Raw genomic sequence first — 23,264 nt, forward strand, 5'->3', positions numbered from 1 at the left:
TGTGTGTATGTATGTATGTGGGTGTTTATGTGTGTGTGTGTGTGTGTGTGTATGTGTTTGGGTGTTTCTGTGTATGTATGTGGGTGTTTATGTGTGTGTGTGGGTGTTTATGTGTGTGGTGTATTATGTGGGTGTTTATATGTGTGTGTATGTATGTGGGTGTTTATGTGTGTGTGTATGTGTGTGTGTATGTATGTGGGTGTTTACGTGTGTCTGTGTGTATGCATGTGGGTGTTTATGTGTGTGTGTGTGTGTGTGTGTGTGTGTGTGTGTGTGTGTGTGTGTGTGTGTGTGTGTGTGTGTGTGTGTGTGTGTGTGTGTGTGTGTGTGTGTGTGTGTGTGTGTGTGTGTGTGTGTGTATGTGGGTGTTTATGTGTATGTGTGTATGTATGTATGTGGGTGTTTATGTGTGTGTTTATGTGTGTGTGTATGTATGTGGGTGTTTATGTGTGTGTGTTGTGTGTGTGTGTGTGTGTATGTGTGGTGTTTATGTGTGTGTGTGTGTGTGTGTGTGTGTGTGTGTGTGTGTGTGTGTGTGTGTGTGTGTGTGTGTTTATGTGTTTATGTGTGTGTGTATGTGTGTATGTATGTGGGTGTTTATGTGTGTGTGTGTGTATGTGTGTTTATGTGTGTGTGTGTGTGTGTGTGTGGGTGTTTATGTGTGTGTGTGTATGTATGTGGGTGTTTATGTGTGTGTGTGTGTGTATGTATGTGGGTGTTTATGTGTGTCTGTGTGTATGTATGTGGGTGTTTATGTGTGTGTGTGTGTATGTATGTGGGTGTTTATGTGTGTGTGTGTGTGTATATGTGTGTTTTTGTGTGTGTGTGTTTGTGTATGTATGTGGGTGTTTATGTGTGTGTGTGTATGTATGTGGGTGTTTATGTGTGTGTGTGTATGTATGTGGGTGTTTATGTGTGTGTGTATGTATGTGGGTGTTTATGTGTGTGTGTATGTATGTGGGTGTTTATGTGTGTGTGTGTGTGTATGTGTTTGGGTGTTTATGTGTGTGTGTGTATGTATGTATGTGGGTGTATGTATGTATGTACGTGGGTGTTTATGTGTGTGTGTGTGTGTGTGTGTGTGTGTGTGTGTGTGTGTGGGTGTTTATGTGTGTGTATGTATGTATGTATGTGGGTGTTTATGTGTATGTGTGTGTGTGTGTATGTATGTGGGTGTTTATGTGTGTGTGTGTATGTATGTGTGTGTGTATGTGTGTGTGTGTGTGTGTGTGTGTGTGTGTGTGTGTGTGTGTGTGTGTGTGTGTGTGTGTGTGTGTGTGTGTGTGTGTGTGTGTGTGTGTGTGTGTGTGTGTGTGTGTGTATGTATGTGGGTTTTATGTGTGTGTATGTATGTATGTGGGTTTTATGTGTGTGTATGTATGTATGTGGGTGCGTGAGTGTGTGACGTACCGAACCATGCCTGTTGGTCTCCCTGCACCTCGATGGCCAATCCAAAGTCAGCCAGCTTCACTGCAGCATTCTTACACTTACTGGCCAGCAGGAGGTTCTCTGGCTACATAGGGGACAGATGGGACAAGAAGTCAAACACACACACACACATCACTTCTCGTGGGGTGCTGGGCATAAAATCATGTAGTAGTAACACACTTGCACTTACACCCACATCCACACACAGATGGTCCAATCATTAACAGTCATTTATTTTATGTATTTATTAGGAACCAATCTGTCTGTAACAGCTGTGGCACTGCTACTGTGGTTGCCAGTGCTAACAGTGTCACACACACAGACAAGGGTCTACCGTAGCAGTGTCACACACACACACACACACACACACACACACACACACACACACACACACACACACACACACACACACACACACACACACACACACACACACACACACACACACACACACAGACAAGGATCTACCGTAGCAGTGTCACACACACACACACAGACAAGGTTCTACAGTAGCAGTGTCACACACACACACACACACACACACATACACACACACGCACAGTGTGTGTGTGTGTGTGTGTGTATTTTAGGGTCATTGAGGGGAACAAGAGGCAGGGTAGTATTGTATTATTATGTACATACACAGGCAGCAGAGTGGGCTGATTCAATGAGCTATGGATCATCATTCAACCTCACTATCACCAACACACAGACAATAACTTGTCTGTTTTGCTGCAGTGATGATTACTAAGTAGGTTAGGTTGCTCTGATGGAAGTTAGGCTGAGAAAGTGGGTGAGAGAGGGGGGGGGGGGTGCTGTAGAGACCACAAACTTTGAAGGTAATCTAATAAACAGTAATGGAAGTTGGCCCTCGGCCATCTACAGCCCCGGTGTTATCTACAGGCCCTGTGTTTTCTACAACCCCTGTGTTTTCTACAACCACTATATTATCTACAGCCCTGTGTTATCTACAGTGTTTCCCCTTAAACTACTCGAGTGTTGCTTTAGCAGTATGCTTAGGGTCATTGTCCTGCTGGAAGGTGAACCTCCGTCCCAATCTCTGGATGACTGAAACAGGTTTCCCTCAAGAATTTCTCTGTAATTAGCGCCATCCATCATTCCTTAAATTCTGAACAGTTTCCCAGTCCCTGACGATAAAAAACATCCCCACAGCATGATGCTGCCACCACCATGCTTCACTATAGGGATGGTATTCTTGGGGTGATGAGAGGTGTTGGGTTTGCGCCAGACATAGCATTTTCCTTGATGGCCCAAAAGCTTTTTTCTGGCCACTTTTCTGTAAAGCCCAGCTCTTTGGGACAGATCCTTCAGGTTATCTTTGGTCTCTTTGTTTCCTCTCTGATTAATGCCCTCCTTTCCTGGCCCGTGAGTTTTGGTGGGCGGCCATCTCTTGGCAGGTTTGTTGTGGTGACATATTCTTTTCATTTTTTAATAATAGATTTAATGATGCTCTGTGGGATGTTCAAAGTTTCAGATATTTTTTTACAACCCAACCCTGATCTGTACTTCTCCACAACTTTGTCCCTGACCTGTTTGGAGAGCTCCTTGGTCTTCATGGTGATGCTTGCTTGGTGGAGCCCCTTGCTTAGTGGTGTCCTTTCAGAACAGGTGTATATATACTGAGATCATGTGACAGATCATGTGACACTTAGATTTCACACAGGTGGATTTTATTTAACGAATTATGTGACTTCTGAAGGTAATTGGTTGCACCAGATCTTATTTAGGGGCTTCATAGCAAAGGGGGTGAAAACATATGCACGCACCACTTTTCCATTCTTAAATTTTTTTTGAAACAAGTTGTTTTTTTCATTTCACTTCACCAATTTGGACTATTTTGTGTGTACCCAATACATGAAATCCAAATAAAAATCTATTTCAATTAGAAGTTGTAATGCAAAAAAATAGGAAAAACGCCAAGGGGGGTGAATAGTTTTGAAAGGCACTCTACAACCCCTGTGTTATCTACAACCCCTGTGTTATCTACAACCCCTGTGTTATCTACAGCCCCTGTGTTATCTACAGCCCCTGTGTTATCTAACAGCCCGTGTTATCTACAGCCCCTGTGTTATCTAACAGCCCCTGTGTTATCTACAGCCCCTGTGTTATCTAACAGCCCCTGTGTTATCTAACAGCCCCTGTATTATCTAACAGCCCCTGTGTTATCTAACAGCCCCTGTGTTATCTACAACCTGTGTGTTATCTAACAGCCCCTGTGTTATCTACATCCCCTGTATTATCTAACAGCCCCTGTGTTATCTAACAGCCCCTGTGTTATCTACAACCTGTGTGTTATCTAACAGCCCCTGTGTTATCTAACAGCCCCTGTGTTATCTACAACCTGTGTGTTATCTAACAGCCCCTGTGTTATCTACAACCTGTGTGTTATCTAACAGCCCCTGTGTTATCTACAACCTGTGTGTTATCTAACAGCCCCTGTGTTATCTAACAGCCCCTGTGTTATCTACAACCTGTGTGTTATCTAACAGCCCCTGTGTTATCTAACAGCCCCTGTGTTATCTACAGCCCCTGTGTTATCTACAACCTCTGTGTTATCTAACAGCCCCTGTGTTATCTACAACCTGTGTGTTATCTAACAGCCCCTGTGTTATCTACAGCCCCTGTGTTATCTAACAGCCCCTGTGTTATCTAACAGCCCCGGTGTTATCTACAACCCCTGTGTTATCTACAACCTGTGTGTTATCTAATAGCCCCTGTGTTATCTAACAGCCCCTGTGTTATCTAACAGCCCCTGTGTTATCTACAACCTGTGTGTTATCTAACAGCCCCTGTGTTATCTTCAACCTGTGTGTTATCTAACAGCCCCTGTGTTATCTACAACCTGTGTGTTATCTAACAGCCCCTGTGTTATCTACAACCTGTGTGTTATCTAACAGCCCCTGTGTTATCTACAACCTGTGTGTTATCTAACAGCCCCTGTGTTATCTACAACCTGTGTGTTATCTAACAGCCCCTGTGTTATCTACAGCCCCTGTGTTATCTAACAACCCCTGTGTTATCTAACAGCCCCTGTGTTATCTACAACCCCTGTGTTATCTACAACCCCTGTGTTATCTAACAGCCCCTGTGTTATCTAACAGCCCCTGTGTTATCTAACAGCCCCTGTGTTATCTACAACCTGTGTGTTATCTAACAGCCCCTGTGTTATCTTCAACCTGTGTGTTATCTAACAGCCCCTGTGTTATCTACAACCTGTGTGTTATCTAACAGCCCCTGTGTTATCTACAACCTGTGTGTTATCTAACAGCCCCTGTGTTATCTACAACCTGTGTGTTATCTAACAGCCCCTGTGTTATCTACAACCTGTGTGTTATCTAACAGCCCCTGTGTTATCTACAACCCCTGTGTTATCTACAACCTGTGTGTTATCTAACAGCCCCTGTGTTATCTACAACCTGTGTGTTATCTAACAGCCCCTGTGTTATCTACAACCTGTGTGTTATCTAACAGCCCCTGTGTTATCTACAACCTGTGTGTTATCTAACAGCCCCTGTGTTATCTACAACCTGTGTGTTATCTAACAGCCCCTGTGTTATCTACAATCTGTGTGTTATCTAACAGCCCCTGTGTTATCTAACAGCCCCTGTGTTATCTACAGCTCCTGTGTTATCTACAGCCCCTGTGTTATCTACAGCTCCTGTGTTATCTACAGCCCCTGTGTTATCTACAACCTGTGTTTACAGCCCCTGTGTTATCTAACAGCCCCTGTGTTATCTACAACCTGTGTGTTATCTAACAGCCCCTGTGTTATCTACAACCCCTGTGTTATCTACAACCTGTGTGTTATCTAACAGCCCCTGTGTTATCTACAACCTGTGTGTTATCTAACAGCCCCTGTGTTATCTACAACCTGTGTGTTATCTAACAGCCCCTGTGTTATCTACAACCTGTGTGTTATCTAACAGCCCCTGTGTTATCTAACAGCCCCTGTGTTATCTACAATCTGTGTGTTATCTAACAGCCCCTGTGTTATCTACAGCTCCTTTGTTATCTACAGCCCCTGTGTTATCTACAACCTGTGTGTTATCTAACAGCCCCTGTGTTATCTACAACCTGTGTGTTATCTAACAGCCCCTGTGTTATCTAACAGCCCCTGTGTTATCTACAACCTGTGTGTTATCTAACAGCCCCTGTGTTACTAACAGCCCCTGTGTTATCTACAACCTGTGTTTACAGCCCCTGTGTTATCTACAGCCCCTGTGTTATCTACAGCCCCTGTGTTATCTACAACCTGTGTTTACAGCCCCTGTGTTATCTACAACCTGTGTTTACAGCCCCTGTGTTATCTACAACCTGTGTTTACAGCCCCTGTGTTAGGTATACTGCAGTATTCCCAGTGTGTGTGTGTGTGTCATGTGAGTTATTGATGAATGTTTAAAATAAAAACCATAGTTTCAGTCACCGTTCTGCTGGTAACTTAATAAACACCCACTAGGGAAATCAATGATTTCACAGACGCATGCCGTTTCTTCATCTAATGACAGTTCTGCAAACCTGATCTAGAAGACTTCCCTCTAAAAGTTACTGCTCATAACATTTCAACACTCTTGACACACACTCACACACACGCACGCAAACACTCTCACACATACGCAAACACTCTCACACAAACACAGTGTTAATCCCAGTAGGACTGTTGTATAATAATGTCAGCACAGACAGCAGATCTATCTCAGAGGGAACAGGTGGAGAGCACACACACAGTTAACTCACCTTGAGATCTCTGTGTACCACGCCCGACTGGTGACAGTGTAACACAGCCTCCAGGATCTGCTGGATGCAGTGACTGTATGACAACACCAGGGGGAGTGGGTTAGTCTGTCAGTGTGCTGCATCTGCGTTTTGTGTGGTGTATTGCAGTGCTCTTAAAATGTGCTAGACAAATTACCTCTAGAGGGCAATAAAGTATTCTGTCCAATTCTATTTTAGTCCCAAAAGTGCAAAAGTCAAGCTAAATCAAGCGCCCCTCAACTTTCAAGTATTGTGTGTGAACACCTTGTGAACACCTGTCAGAGAGATGATGAAAAGGAAATGCACTGTTCTAGGAATCAAGCAGCGTAGGAATGAACTGCTGTCTGTCTGTCTGTCTGTCTGTCTGTCTGTCTGTCTGTCTGTCTGTCTGTCTGTCTGTGAAAGAGATGTCTAACTTGGTGACTTTGCCTCTGTTTTTTTATATAAAAACTGCATAATAAAAATGAGAACAGGTTCTCTCTCTGACTTTCATTTCTCTTTTTTTTTTTTGCATAGGTTGCCATGAGCAACACACTACCAGTCTCGGAGAGACAGAGAGACCGACAGAGGACACATGGAAAGTAGGAAAAAATCAGAACAGACACACAGCGTAGAGCAATGCAGCTAGGATTTACACACAGTGAAATATGTATTCTCTCTCTCTTTCTCTCTCTCTCTCTCTCTGTCCCTCCCACACACACACACACACACAACACCTCCGCAGTCAAATTCCTGCGGGGCAAGGCTGTGTCGGTCTGTGTGTGTGTGTGCGTGAGTCTGTGCGTGTCTGTGCAAGCTGAGGAGAAGTGCTCAGTGCAATGAAAATCTATTCTACAAGGTAAACTGAGAGTAACATTGAACAGGAGAGAGAGAGAGAGAGAGAAAGAGAGAGAAAAAGAGAGAGAGAGAGCATGTGATAGAGAATGGATGGATGGATAAAGAGGGTGTACTGCGTAAAAGGTGTTTACCTGGCATCTGCTTCACTGTAGTACTCTCTGGCCACAATGTCCTCAAACAGCTCTCCACCTGTCACCCTACAACACACAGACACTAGTTAACACACAGGTTAGCTAACACACATACACTAGTTACCATACAGACTAGTTAACACACAGACACTAGCTAACACACTGGTTAGCTAACACACATACACTAGTTACCATACAGACTAGTTAACACACAGACACTAGCTAACACACAGACACTAGCTAACACACAGACTAGTTAACACACAGACACTAGCTAACACACAGACACTAGCTAACACACAGACACTAGCTAACACACAGACACTAGCTAACACACAGGCTAGCTAACACACAGACACTAGTTGACACACAGACACTAGTTGACACACAGACATTAGTTGACACACACACTAGCTAACACACAGACACTAGTTGACACACACACTAGCTAACACAAAGACACTAGTTGACACACACACTAGCTAACACAAAGACACTAGTTGACACACACACTAGCTAACACACAGACACTAGTTGACACACACACTAGCTAACACAAAGACACTAGTTGACACACAGACACTAGTTGACACACAGACACTAGTTGAAACACAGACACTAGTTGAAACACAGACACTAGTTGACACACAGACACTAGTTGACACACAGACACTAGTTGACACACAGACACTAGTTGACACACAGACACTAGTTGACACACAGACACTAGTTGACACACAGACACTAGTTGACACACAGACACTAGTTGAAACACAGACACTAGTTGACACACAGACACTAGTTGACACACAGACACATACGAACGCACATATACAATCACACAGCGGAGGGGGATGTCCTCGTTAGGGGAAACCCCAGCTCTGCAGGGATCTCTCTGGCTTGGTTGCCATGGAGACAGGTTCCACTGCAGGGGAGTTTGTGTGTGTGTGTGTGTGTGTGTGTGTGTGTGTGTGTGTGTGTGTGTGTGTGTGTGTGTGTGTGTGTGTGTGTGTGTGTGTGTGTGTGTGTGTGTGTGTGTGTGTGTGTATACGTGCGTGTGCATACGTGCGTGTGTGTGTGCATGTATGTGTGTGCGTATGTGCAAGGCTAAAGATGGAACTGAGCATGTGCAAAGAGGAGGATGGTTATGTAATAGGGAAAGATCTCCTTGGAAACGGGGAGAGGAGAGAAAAAGAGGAGAGAAGGAGGAGAGGGGGAGGGGGAGAGAAGGAGGAAGAGAGGAGGGGGAGGATTAGAGAAGAAGGAGGAAGAGGAGAGGATGAGAGAAGGAGGAAGAGGAGAGGGGGAGGATGAGAGAAGGAGGAAGAGGAGAGGAGGAGGATGAGAGAATGAGGAGGAAGAGGATGAGAGAAGGAGGAGGAAGAGGAGAGGGGGATGATGAGAGAAGGAGGAATAGGAGAGGGGGATGATGAGAGAAGGAAGGAGAAAGAGTAAGAGGAGAAGGGGATGATGAGAGAAGGAGAAGGAGGAAGAGGAGAAGGGGATGATGAGAGAAGGAGAAGGAGGAAGAGGAGAAGGGGATGATGAGAGAAGGAGAAGGAGGAAGAGGAGAGGGGGATGATGAGAGAAGGAGAAGGAGGAAGAGGAGAGGGGGAGGATGAGAGAAGGAGGAAGAGGAGAGGAGGAGGATGAGAGAATGAGGAGGAAGAGGATGAGAGAAGGAGGAGGAAGAGGAGAGGGGGATGATGAGAGAAGGAGGAATAGGAGAGGGGGATGATGAGAGAAGGAAGGAGAAAGAGTAAGAGGAGAAGGATGAGAGAAGGAGAAGGAGGAAGAGGAGAGGGGGATGATGAGAGAAGGAGAAGGAGGAAGAGGAGAGGGGGATGATGAGAGAAGGAGAAGGAGGAAGAGGAGAGGGGGATGATGAGAGAAGGAGAAGGAGGAAGAGGAGAGGGGGAGGATGAGAGAAGAAGAAGGAGGAAGAGGAGAGGGGGAGGATGAGAGAAGAAGAAGGAGGAAGAGGAGAGGGGGAGGATGAGAGAAGGAGAAGGAGGAAGAGGAGAGGGGGAGGATGAGAGAAGAAGAAGGAGGAAGAGGAGAGGGGGATGATGAGAGAAGAAGAAGGAGGAAGAGGAGAGGGGGAGGATGAGACAACAAGAAGAAGGAAGAGGAGAGGGGGAGGATGAGAGAAGAAGAAGGAGGAAGAGGAGAGGGGGAGGATGAGAGAAGAGGGCAATGAGAAGGAAGGTGAGAAGAAAATGCAGGAAAATGGGATGGAAGTAGAAGAGGAAGGATAGAAGAAGAAGGGAGGGATAAAAGATATTGAGGGAAGAGAGGAGAGAGGGAGGAGAGAGAGAGGAGAGGAGAGAGGGAGGAGAGAGGGAGGAGAGCACTGCCACTCACAAGTCAAACAGAAGGTAGTGGAAGCCCTCCTCTGATATGCTGTCATGGAGACGAACTAGAGAGAGAAAGAGAGAGAGAGAGAGACAGCTATTGGTTGAGAACATCAGCAGAAAACATATTCTCATATTCTTCCTGTGCTGCAGCCCCAGCAGCAGAGAGAGAGAGAGAGAGAGTTATAGGTACTGACCGATATTGGAGTGTTTGAGCAATCTGCAGATCCTGGCTTCCCTCTCCAGCTTCTGGTGATCTGAGGAGAGAATAAGAAGATATAATATTGATACAATGATATAATAATATGGTACAATATGATATATCATATCATTACCACGAAGGAGGAAATCAGAGCTTTTATACAATGTAAGTGTATTCAACAGAAGGTGAGCAATATTTTAGTATATAAAGTCCCCATCAATATACGCACGTGCACACACACACACACACACACACACACACTTGCCCACACACACACAGTGTGTTGTATATACAGTAGATACCCTGAGGGTTTCAACTGCCCCATATTAACTCCCCTTACTATAGCTTCAGATGGAGGGATGGAGAGAGAGGAGGAGAACAGAGGAGGGGAGAGATAAAGAATAGATATGTGGTAGTGGAGAACTGTTCTGAGGGCACACACTTAGTGTGTTATAAATTCTGTAATGAATGTATTGTAATGTTTTTGAAATTGTATAACTGCCTTAAGTTTTCCGGACCCCAGGAAGTGTAGATGCTGCCTTGGCAATACCTAATGGGGATCCATAATAAACCCCATAAAGAGTAGCTGCTGCCTTGGCAATAACTAATGGGGATCCATAATAAACCCCAGAAAGAGTAGCTGCTGCCTTGGCAATAACTAATGGGGATCCATAATAAACCCCAGAAAGAGTAGCTGCTGCCTTGGCAATAACTAATGGGGATCCATAATAAACCCCAGGAAGAGTAGCTGCTGCCTTGGCAAGAACTAATGGGGATCCATAATAAACCCCAGGAAGAGTAGCTGCTGCCTTGGCAAGAACTAATGGGGATCCATAATAAACCCCAGGAAGAGTAGCTGCTGCCTTGGCAAGAACTAATGGGGATCCATAATAAACCCCAGGAAGAGTAGCTGCTGCCTTGGCAAGAACTAATGGGGATCCATAATAAACCCCAGGAAGAGTAGCTGCTGCCTTGGCAAGAACTAATGGGGATCCATAATAAACCCCAAGAAGAGAAGCTGCTGCCTTGGCAAGATCTAATGGAGATCCATAATAAACCCCAGGATGAGCAGAGGAATCAAGAGGAATCAATATTGGCGCAGACAACCTATTTTATCCCGTAGGAAAGTGTATGTACATAATCCATACATATCCCAGATGTTAGGTCCTGTCAGAGGTCAGCTCCACCTCCTCCTCTAGACCAGTGGTTCTCACACCAGGGTCCTTGGGTGTGGATGTGGCTGGCTGTTCCCTGACCATTCCCTCAGATGGTCAGGTGGCACCAATTTAGGATGGAAAAGTGCATTCTGGGTTTGAACCCACGCTTCCAGGGGTGTGGTCCAGAAGCCCTACCACTATACAAGATCTGCTGTGTCAGATTACACTGTCAGGAAGTCCCACTGCAAACTTAGTAATGGGAACTAAAACTCTACACAATACAACCCAGCCAGTTCAGCCTAGCCCAGTTATACCAGGAGCCTGTTCAGCCTAGCCCAGTTATACCAGGAGCCTGTTCAGCCTAGCCCAGTTATACCAGGAGCCTGTTCAGCCTAGCCCAGTTATTCCAGGAGCCTATTCAGCCTAGCCCAGTTATACCAGGAGCCTGTTCAGCCTAGCCCAGTTATACCAGGAGCCTGTTCAGCCTAGCCCAGTTATACCAGGAGCCTGTTCAGCCTAGCCCATTTATACCAGGAGCCTGTTCAGCCTAGCCCAGTTATACCAGGAGCATGTTCAGCCTAGCCCAGTTATACCAGGAGCATGTTCAGCCTAGCCCATTTATACCAGGAGCCTGTTCAGCCTAGCCCAGTTATACCAGGAGCATGTTCAGCCTAGCCCAGTTATACCAGGAGCATGTTCAGCCTAGCCCAGTTATACCAGGAGCCTGTTCAGCCTAGCCCAGTTATACCAGGAGCATGTTCAGCCTAGCCCAGTTCAGCCTAGCCCATCGGGTGGTGTAGGTGTCCTGGAGGGCAGGTAGTTTGCTCCCGGTGATGCGTTGTGCAGACCTCACTACCCTCTGGAGAGCCTTATGGTTATGGGTGGAGCAGTTGCAGTAGCAGGCGGTGATACACCCCGACAGGATGCTCTCGATTGTGCATCTGTAAAAGTTTGTGAGTGTTTTTGGTGACAAGCCAAATTTCTTCAGCCTCCTGAAGTTGAAGAGGCATTGCTGTGCCTTCTTCACGACGCTGTCTGTGTGGGTGGACCATTTCACTTTGTCCGTGATGTGTACGCCGAGGAACTTAAAACTTTATACCCTCTCCACTACTGTCCCCTCGATGTGGATAGGGGGATGCTCCCTCTGCTGTTTCCTGAAGGCCACAATCATCTCCTTTGCTTTGTGACGTTGAGTGTGAAGTTATCTTCCTGAAACCACACTCCGAGGGCCCTCACCTCCTCCCTATAGCCATCTCATCGTTGTTGGTAATCAAGCCTACCACTGTATTGTCGTCTGCAAACTTGATGATTGAGTTGGAGGCGTGCATGGCCACACAGTCGTGGGTGAATAGGGAATACAGGAGAGGGCTCAGAATGCACTCGTGGGGCCCCAGTGTTGAGGATCAGCGGGGTGGAGATGTTGTTACCTACCCTCACCACCTGGGGGGCGGCCCGTCAGGAAGTCCAGGACCCAGTTGCACAGGGCGGGGTCGAGACCCAGGGTCTCGAGCTTGATGACGAGTTTGGAGGGTCCCATGGTGTTAAATGCTGAGCTGCAGTCGATGAACAGCATTCTCACATAGGTATTCCTCTTGTCCAGATGGGTTAGGGCAATGTGCAGTGTGATTGCGATTGCATCGTCTGTGGACCTATTGGGGTGGTAAGCAAATTGGAGTGGGTCTAGAGTGTCAGGTAGGGTGGAGGTGATATGGTCCTTGACTAGTCTCTCAAAGCACTACATGATGACAGAAGTGAGTACTACGGGGCCGTAGTCGTTTAGCTCAGTTACCTTAGCTTTCTTGGGAACAGGGACAATGGTGGCCCTTTTGATGGATGCGGGAACAGCAAACTGGGATAAGGATTGATTGAATATGTCCGTAAACACACCAGCCAGCTGGTCTGTGCATGCTCTGAGGACGCGGCTGGGGATGCCATCTGGGCCTGCAGCCTTGCAATTGTTAACACATTTAAATGTTTTGCTCACGTCGGCTGCAGTGAAGGAGAGTCCGCAGGTTTTGGTAGCGGGCCGTGTCAGTGGCACTGTAGTGTCCTCAAAGCGAGCAAAGAAGTTGTTTAGCCTGTCTGGGAGCTAGACATCCTGGTCCTCGACGGGGCTGGTTTTCCTTTTATAGTCCGTGATTGACTGTAGACCCTGCCACATACCTCTCGTGTCTGAGCCGTTGAATTGCGACTCTACTTTGTCTCTATGCTGACCCTTAGCTTGTTTGATTACCTTGCAGAGGGAATAGCTACACTGTTTGTATTCGGTTATGTTTCCGATCACCTTGCCCTGATTAAAAGCAGTGGTTCGCACTTTCAGTTTTGCACGAATGCTGCCATCAATCCACGGTTTCTGGTTGGGGAATGTTTTAATACACGCTGTGGACGCAACATCAGCGATGCACTTGCTAATAAACCTGCTCACCGAATCAGCGTATACATCAATGTTGTTGTTCCCAGTCCATATCCCAGTCCACGTGATCGAAGCAATCTTGAAGCGTGGAATCCGATTGGTCGGATCAGCGTTGAACAGACCTGAGTGCGGGAGCTTCCTGTTTTAGTTTCTGTCTATAGGCAGCGAGCAACAAAATGGAGTCGTGGTCAGCTTTTCTGAAAGGAGGGCTGGGGAGGGCCTTATATGTGTCGCAGAAGTTAGAATAACAATGATCTAAGGTTTTGCCAGCCATGGTTGCACAATCGATATGCTGATATAATTTAGTAGGGAGCGTTGTTTTCAGATTAGCCTTGGCTACAATAAATGCAGCCTCAGGATATGTGGTTTCCAGTTTACATAGAGTCAAATAAAGTTTGTTCAGGGCCATCGATGTGTCTGCTTGGGGGGGATATATGCGGCTGTGATTATAATCGAAGAGAATTCTCTAGGTAGATAAGACATGAAGGTCAGTCAATACTGAAAATATCAAGAACTTTTAAAGTTTCTTCAAGTGCAATCGCAAAAACCATCAAGCACTATGATGAAACTGGCTCTCATGAAGATCGCCACAGGAAAGGAATACCCAGAGTTACCTCTGCTGCAGAGGATAAGTTAATTCGAGTTACCAGCCTCAGAAATTGCAGCCCAAATAAATGCTTCACAGAGTTCAAGTAACAGACACATTTCAATATCAACTGTTCAGAGGAGACTGTAAATCAGGCCTTCATGGTCTAAATTGCTGCATAGAAACCACTACTAAAGGACACCAATAATAAGATGAGACTTGCTTGGGCCAAGAAACACGAGAAATTAACATTAGACTGGTGAAAATCTGTCCTTTGGTCTGATGAGTTCAAATTTGATATTTTTGTTTCCAACCACCATGTCTTTCTGAGATGCAGAGTAGATGAACAGATGATCTCTGCATGTGGGGTTCCCACCGTGAAGTATGGAGGAGGTGTGATGGTTTGGGGGGGCTTTGCTGGTAACACTGTCTGTGATTTATTTAGAATTTATGGCACATTTAACCAGCATGGTTACCATAGCATTCTGCAGCGATACGCCATCCTAGCTGGTTTGTGCAGAGTGGGACTATCAACTGTTTTTCAACAGCACAATGACCCAACACACCTCCAAGCTGTGTAATGGCTATTTTACCAAGAAGCAGAGTGATGGAATACTACATCAGAAGACCAGGCCTCCACAATCACCTGACCTCAACCCAATTGAGATGGTTTGTGTTGAGTTGGACTGCAGAGTAAAGGAATATCAGCCAAAAGTGCTCAGCATATGTGGGAACTCCTTCAAGACTGTTGGAAAGGCATTCCAGGTGAAGCTGGTTGAGAGAATGCGAAGAGTGTGCAAATCTGTCATCAAGGCAAAGGGTGGCTACTTTTAAGAATCTCATATATAAAATATATTTGGATTTGTTTAACACTTATTTGGTTACTACATTATTCAATATGTGTTATTTCATAGTTTTGATGTCTTCACTATTATTTTACAATGTAGAAAATTGTAGGTGAGTACTTGAATGAGTAGGTGTGTCCAAACTTTTGACTGGTGCTGGCAAATGTTGACTTCAATGCTTCCCACAGTTGTGTCCAGTTGGCTGGATGTCCTTTAGGTGGTGGATCATTCTTGATACACCTGGGAAACTGCTGAGTGTGAAGAACCCATTAGCGTTGCGGTTCTTGACACAAACCAGTGCGCCTGGCACCTACTAACATACCCTGTTCAAAGGCACTTATATATTTTGTCTTGCCCATTCGCCCTCTGAATGTCACACATACAATCCATGTCTCAATTGTCTCAAGGTGTAAAAATCATTCTTCAACCTGTTTCCCCCCTTCACCTACACTGATTGAAGTGGATTTAACAAGTGACATCAATAAGGGATCATAGTTTTCACCTGGATTCATTTAGTCAGTCTATGTCATGGAAAGAGCAGGTGTTCATAAAGTTTTGTACACTCAGTGTGTGTTTATATATATATATATATATTTATACATGTATATGTATGTAGTATGTATGTATGTATGTATGTATGTATGTATGTATGTATGTATGTATGTATGTATGTATGTATGTATGTATGTATGTATGTATGTATGTATGTATGTATGTATGTATGTATGTGTGTGTGTGTTGCAGAGAGAATGAGAGAGAGAATGAGAGACAGAGAGAGTGAGGTATGGAGAGAGAATGATAGAGAGAGAGAGAGGGAGGGATGGAGAGAATGATAGATCGAGAGATAGAGAATGAGTAGTCTGCTCATCAGTAGCTCAAGCTAACCAGAGAAAGCAGATGCATTTGGCTGATTGATCCTTTTCCTCACACTGCCTCTAAATGTGTGTGTGTGCGTGATTGTGTGTGTGCGTGTATGTGTGTGTCTATATGTGTGTGTGTGGGCTTCTGGTGTCCTCGATCTGCAATCTCACATTAACATATTTGAGATGCCGCTTGATTCTACAAAGTGAGACAGTAATTTATGCTCCTCTTGATAGAGAGACGAAGAGAGCGAGAGAAAGAGAGAAGGGGAGAGAGAGCAGAGAGAAAGGGGAGAGAGAGAGAATGAGGGAGAGAGGGAGAAAGAGAGAGAGAAAGGGGAGAGATGAGAGAATGAGGTAGAGAGAGAGAGAGGGAAAGAGAGTAGAACCGTTTCTACTGCCAACAGATATGGCACGACAACCTCTGAAGATCTTAATTTAGAGACAAGGGGCTGCATCTCAATAATGTACAGTCGCTGACCCTACCTTTCCCTCGTCTCCTCCACCATCTGCAAAGGCCTGAATAACTAAAAGAGCTTGTCATCCATATTCTAGTCTCCTCAGCTCAGAGGATGAATAGAACAGGAAGAGAGGAGACAAGGAGACGTTGGAGAGGACACAAGGAAATGAGGACACAGGCACACACAAACACATAGAACACTCATATTTTGATAGACTGTAAATCTGCCCTATAAATATCAAATTATAACTTTCTGCCTCAAACAATATTAAAACACTAAATTAAACAATGTGGGCTTGGCTAGGCTATCCCCTCTCATACTGAGAAAACACACACACACCTCACATGAGGCTAGTAAGATGCACCTGTTTGTCAGCTGTTTCTAGCCAATAGGAGATATCTTATGACGAGAGAGGTTTGTGTTAATAATAATAATAATAATAATAATATGGTGCTTATATTTGTCCTATTTCAGGAAGGCCATAAAGATCATCAGGGACAACAACCACCCGAGCCACTGCCTGTTCACCCCGCTATCATCCAGAAGGCGAGGTCAGTAGAAGTGCATCAAAGCAGGGACCGAGAGACTCAAAAACAGCTTATATCTCAAGGCCATCAGACTGTTAAACAGACTGATTAAACAGACTGATGTTAAACAGACTGTTAAACAGCCATCACTAACATTGAGTGGCTGCTGCCAACATACTGACTCAACTCCAGCCACTTTAATAATGGAAAAATGAATGTAATAAATGTATAACTAGCCACTTTAAACAATGACACTTTTACATGTTTACATACCCTACATTACTCATCTCATATGTATATACTGTACTCTATACCATCTACTGCATCTTGCCTATGCCGTTCTATACCATCACTCATTCATATATATTTATGTACATATTCTTATTCATTCCTTTACACTTGTTTTTATAAGGTAGTTATTGTGAAATTGTTAGGTTAGATTACTTAGATACTGGATATTACTGCATTGTCGGAACTAGAAGCACAAGCATTTCGCTACACTCGCATTAACATCTGCTAACCATGTGTTTGTGACATATCAAATTTGATTTGATTTGATGTTAATGATGGACTGTTGTTTCTCTTTGCTTATTTGAGCTGTTCTTGCCATAATATGGACTTGGTCTTTCACCAAATAGGACTATCTTCTGTATACCAACCCTACCTTGTCACAACACAACTGATTATCTCAAACACAAGGAAATATATTCACAACAGTTAATTGAAATGCATTTCAGGTTGAATACCTCATGAAGCTGGTTGAGAGAATGCTAAGAGTGTGTAAGCTGTCATCAAGGCAAAGGGTGGCTACTTTGAAGAATCTCAAATATAAAATATATTTTGATTTGTTGAATACTTTTTTGGTTACTACATGATTCCATATGTGTTATTTCATAGTTTTGATATCTTCACTATTGTTTTACAATGTAGAAAATAGTAAAGAAAAAAGACTTGAGTAGGTGTGTCCAAACTTTTGACTAGTACTGTATATACAGTTGAAGTCGGACGTTTACATACACCTTAGCCAACTACATTTAAACTCACTTTTTCACAATTCCTGACTTTTAATCCTAGTAAAAATTCCCTGTTTTAAATCAGTTAGGATCACCATTTTATTTTAAAGAATGTGAAATGTCAGAATAATAGTAGAGAGAATGATTTATTTCAGCTTTTATTTCTTTCATCACATTCCCAGTAGGTCAGAAGTTTACATACACTCAATTACTATTTGGTAGCATTGCCTTTCAATTGTTTAACTTGGGTCAAATGTTTCAGGTAGCCTTCCACAAGCTTCCCACAATAAGTTGGGTGAATTTTGGCCCATTCCTCCTGACAGAGCTGGTGTAACTGAGTCAGGTTTGTAGGCCTCCTTGCTCGCAAATGCTTTTTCAGTTCTGCCCACACATCTTCTATAGGATTGAGGTCAGGGCTTTATGATGGCCACTTCCAATACCTTGACTTTGTTGTCCTTAAGCCATTTTGCCACAACTTTGGATGTATGCTTGGGGTCATTGTCCATTTGGAAGACCCATTTGCGACCAAGCTTTAACTTCCTGACTGATGTCTTGAGATGTTGCTTCAATATATCCACATAATTTTCCATCCTCGTGATGCCATCTATTTTGTGAAGTGCACCAGTCCCTCCTGTGGCAAAGCACCCCCACAACATGATGCTGCTACCCCCGTGCTTCACGGTTGGGATGGTGTTTTTCGGCTTGCAAGCCTACCACTTTTTCCTCCAAACATAACGATGGTCATTATGGCGAAACAGTTCCATTTTTGTTTCATCAGACCAGAGAACATCTCTCCAAAAAGTATGATCTTTGTCCCTATGTGCAGTTGCAAACCGTAGTCATTTTTATGGTGGTTTTGGAGCAGTGGCTTCTTCCTTGCTGAGCGGCTTTCAGGTTATGTCGATATAGGACTTGTTTTACTGTGGATATAGATACTTTTGTACCTGTTTCCTCCAGCATCTTCACAAGGTCCTTTGCTGTTGTTCTGGGATTGATTTGCACTTTTTGCACCAAAGTGCGTTCATCTCTAGGAGACAGAACGCGTCTCCTTCCTGAGCGGGTATAACGGGTGCGTGGTCCCATGGTGTTTATACTTGCGTACTATTGTTTGTACAGATGAACGTGTTACCTTCAGTTGTTTGGAAATTGCTCCTAAGGATGAACCAGACTTGTGTTGGTCTAAAAAAAAAAATTCTGAGGTCTTGGCTGATTTCTTTAGATTTTCCCATGATGTCAAGCAAAGAGACACTGAGTTTGAAGGTAGGCCTTGAAAAACATCCACAGGTACACCTCCAATTGACTCAAATTATGTTAATTAGCCTATCAGAAGCTTCTAAAGCCATGACATAATTTTCTGGAATTTTCCAAGCTGTTTAAAAGCACAGTCAACTTAGTGTATGTAAACTTCTGACCCACTGGAATTGTGATGCAGTGAATTATAAGTGAAATAATCTGTCTGTAAATAATTGTTGGAAAAATTAGTTGTTAACAAGAAATTTGTGGAGTGGTTGAAACACAGTTTTAATGACTCCAACCTAAGTGTATATAAACTTCCGACTCCAACTGTATACATTTATATATATCTTACACTACACACACACTGCATAGGGATGAGAAAGCCAACTTTATATCATATAGTTTCACAGCTTACCCACCATGCAGCTATTTGTCAGTTGGCACATATTGTTTGTGTGTGGGTGTGTGTATGTGTCTCACCTCTGGCTGAGAGCTTTTTGGTATTGATGATTTTGGCAGCATATTCCTGGCCGGTACAAAGTTTGACACAGCGGCGCACCACTGAAAATGCTCCCCTGGGAAACAAAGGCAGATAAAACAGGTGTTAGACATCACCTGGCCCTGGCAGCATCTCAATATTCTAGTCATTTCCTCTACTGTCTCCTTGTCTCCTTTCCTTCATTCCCACTGATCTTAAAGAACTGGACAGGTTGAAAGCATATCTTTATCCACTTCCCCTCTGCTGCTTTCACATCTGCCTTTCATGAGTAAAGACATTTCTCCTGAAAGGAGTCATTGAGTGTGAGGCATGTGACAAGCAGCACAGCAGCACATCATGCAAATGAGAAGACTCAAGAGAAAACAACAGAAACGGTCTTTCAAGGATTTCTTTGTGTGTGCGTGCAACCGTTTGTGTGTGTCTGCATCTGTGTGAGAGGGAGAGAGTGAGACAGAGCGTGCATGCACCGTAGCAGTGCTGGTATTTTGGGGGGAGCTTGCATAACTAACTCAGCAGGGAAAACAGCAGTGTCGTTTTCTCTGAGCTATATATAGAACACCTTAGTACTGTTACACAATAAGACACACACACTCTAACCTGACTGTCTCACACACTCTCATGCTTACACTAGACCCCAAGGTCTCACACACACACACACACACTTATATGACAGGTGAGTCTGTAAGAGTATATATATATATACAGAGACAGCAGGCTTATGACAGCAGAGAAAGACTTGTGAGACACACACAGATACACACACACACACACACCAAAACGGGACAATCTGCCATCCTTACAGGAACTGTAATGAAGGTCCTGTAATCTCTTTGGGCAGCTGCTGCCACCACAGCATGGCGATTGTCTCTGGCTAATCACACAGGCCAGAACACACACAGCATGGCGATTGTCTCTGGCTAATCACACGGGCCAGAACACACACAGCATGGCGATTGTCTCTGGCTAATCACACGGGCCAGAACACACACAGCATGGCGATTGTCTCTGGCTAATCACACAGGCCAGAACACACACAGCACGGCGATTGTCTCTGGCTAATCACACAGGCCAGAACACACACAGCATGGCGATTGTCTCTGGCTAATCACACGGGCCAGAACACACACAGCATGGCGATTGTCTCTGGCTAATCACACGGGCCAGAACACACACAGCATGGCGATTGTCTCTGGCTAATCACACAGGCCAGAACACACAGGCACGCCAGTGAACCTGCAGTTACATATACAAATGAACTACACGCTGTGCCATAAAGGTCCAGACCTCTTAGTATAGAACTCCTAGTATTATGGACTACACTTTATGGTAATATGTGCAGCAAATGTTTGGATTCAATAATGGTACCATCTCTACAGTTCTGTTTGCATAAGGATGTATTATGATCTATAAAATATGTTTCTCCTCCTGACAGAGAATGAGGAGAATACTCCCCCCTACCCAGTCCCATCCAGCACAGCCTGACACACCTATACTGCTATGTGGTAGAATTTCTCTCTCTCGCTCTCTCGCTCTCTCTCTCTCTCACCCTCTCTCGTCTCTCTCTCACACCCTCTCTCTCTCTCTCTCTCTCTCTCTCTCTCTCTCTCTCTCTCTCATACACAGTCACACACACACAGTCACACACACACACCTATCTTTCCATCCTCTCTCAAGACCCAAATGACAAAACATCCCATGCTGCTCTGATCTCTGACAGCTCAAATTGGCACACTTCCTCTCTCTTCAGACTGTTACATCATGTCCCCAGTCCCCACTGATGCTGTTATTGCAGACCATGCAGCAAGCAGATCAAATGTAGGCTCGCCTGTCTTTAATATTCAAGTTTATATATTGTATTGTCATGTCGAGGCTGCACTTCAAAACAGAGTGAAAACGTGCGTTTTGTTTAGCTGTGTTGCTGCGAACGTAACAGATCATCAGAGATTAGCTCTGACCCCCATTCCGCTGCGCTGCCGCTCCAACAACCCATACACATCTGCAGACATGCAACTATGCAAAGCAACCATAGAATAACAGGATGAGGATACAATGATGGTGCCATCATAAAGCAATAATGCAGAAACGCCTTACTTTCCGAGTTCTTCATATAGTTGGAAATCGTCCGTAAAACGTGTACAGGTAGTCACTGCCATCTTCCGTTTATTCGCGGGGGTTGTGCGCCCAAAATAAATCCGTCTTCAAGTGAATTTATATTGGATGTATCCGTATAGTAGCCTAGTTATTCTATGTAAAAAAAAAAATGCCGCGGTGTAATGCGTTTTCTGTCCAGAGAGCACTAGGAACCAGGCCTCAAGATATGTAGGCTATTCGAGTGGAGGAGAGGCAGTGGTGCTTCTCTCTCTCTCTCTCTCTCCGAACGTGTGTCGTTCAATCGCCGTTCACTCCGTTTCTGCACCAGCGAGCGCGCTGTAAATTCAACACATCCTTTTCCCACCACCAGGGGGAATTGCAACGGCTCGACAACACCTGGCACATCAGAATCAGATATGTTCTTTACAGGCTTTGGCATCATCACCAATCATGTGTAGCAGCTGGAACACCTATAGCCTAAAGGCAATACAATTGATGGAGGTATTTTTTTTAGGTCTAACCAAATAAAATGGACTATGTTTTAGTGTGTTGAAACTGTTAGACAGGTAAATAAACTGTAAACTGTTATACTTTGATTATCGTATTTTTTCAATGACCCGACACACCAATTCAAATCAAAGTTTGGTCCATGGTAGGCAACATCAGTGCTTGAGGTGGGCCGGTGCTCAACGCAGTACCGCAAAATGTATCCTGCAATAACTGGCCACTCTTGTAAGATAGAATTGACTCTAACGCATGACGAATAAAAACTCCTAAATATACCATTTCAGTCCACTTGAAGAACTGGGCAACTTAAAACACCAGTGTAAGTGACCTGGATGTAACTGACCTGGCATGGATGAGATATATGGAGTCATAGGCTGCTACTGCTATTGTCTCTATTCTTGGATTGTTCTTCTGCACTGATATCACGAATAACTCTATTCTTAGGAGCAAAGCTTCTACACTTCAGACCTGAGAAAGACAATCATTTTGATTTTCAAGGAATTGTATGTGACTGTATTCATCTTTAAAAAATGATCTGTGACTGTATTCATCTTTAAAGAATTGTCTGTGACTGTATTCATCTTTAAAGATGTGTCTGTGACTGTATTAATCTTTAAAGAATTGTCTGTGACTGTATTCATCTTTAAAGAATTGTCTGTGACTGTATGAATCTTTAAAGAATTGTCTGTGACTGTATTCATCTTTAAAGAATTGTCTGTGACTGTATTCATCTTTAAAGATGTGTCTGTGACTGTATTAATCTTTAAAGAATTGTCTGTGACTGTATTAATCTTTAAATAATTGTCTGTGACTGTATTCATCTTTAAAGAATTGTCTGTGACTGTATTCATCTTTAAAGATGTGTCTGTGACTGTATTAATCTTTAAAGAATTGTCTGTGACTGTATTCATCTTTAAAGAATTGTCTGTGACTGTATCAATCTGTAAAGAATTGTCTGTGACTGTATTCATCTTTAAATAATTGTCTGTGACTGTATTCATATTTAAAGATGTGACTGTATTTATATTTAAAGAATTGTCTGTGACTGTATTAATCTTGAAATAATTGTCTGTGACTGTATGGATCTATAAAGAATTGTCTGTGACTGTATGGATCTATAAAGAATTGTCTGTGACTGTATTAATCTTTAAATAATTGTCTGTGACTGTATTCATCTTTAAAGAATTGTCTGTGACTGTATGGATCTATAAAGAATTGTCTGTGACTGTATTCATCTTTAAATAATAGTCTGTGACTGTATTCATCTTTAAATAATTGTCTGTGACTGTATTGATATTTAAATAATTGTCTGTGACTGTATTCATCTTTAAAGAATTGTCTGTG

General features: G+C 43.8%; 1 protein-coding gene across 13 annotated transcripts in view; it reads right to left on the reverse strand.

The window, feature by feature from the left end:
- The window catches only part of LOC118378091 (calcium/calmodulin-dependent protein kinase type II subunit beta), an 82,693-nt gene extending 60,974 nt beyond the window's left edge, over window positions 1-21,719 (reverse strand). For all 13 annotated transcript variants that reach the window (XM_052525405.1, XM_052525414.1, XM_052525413.1 and 10 more), the window contains exons 1-7: window positions 21,414-21,719; window positions 19,304-19,398; window positions 9,721-9,780; window positions 9,534-9,588; window positions 7,170-7,235; window positions 6,184-6,256; window positions 1,411-1,513 (exon numbers count right to left, since the gene is read on the reverse strand). In XM_052525405.1, the coding sequence (XP_052381365.1) occupies window positions 1,411-1,513; window positions 6,184-6,256; window positions 7,170-7,235; window positions 9,534-9,588; window positions 9,721-9,780; window positions 19,304-19,398; window positions 21,414-21,475 (514 nt within the window). In that variant the 5' untranslated portion in view covers window positions 21,476-21,719. The remainder of the gene's footprint in view (window positions 1-1,410; window positions 1,514-6,183; window positions 6,257-7,169; window positions 7,236-9,533; window positions 9,589-9,720; window positions 9,781-19,303; window positions 19,399-21,413) is intronic.
- Between the last annotated feature and the right edge of the window lie 1,545 nt (window positions 21,720-23,264).

The sequence above is a fragment of the Oncorhynchus keta genome, chromosome 9 (assembly GCF_023373465.1).
Source record: "Oncorhynchus keta strain PuntledgeMale-10-30-2019 chromosome 9, Oket_V2, whole genome shotgun sequence".
Lineage (NCBI taxonomy): Eukaryota > Metazoa > Chordata > Actinopteri > Salmoniformes > Salmonidae > Oncorhynchus > Oncorhynchus keta.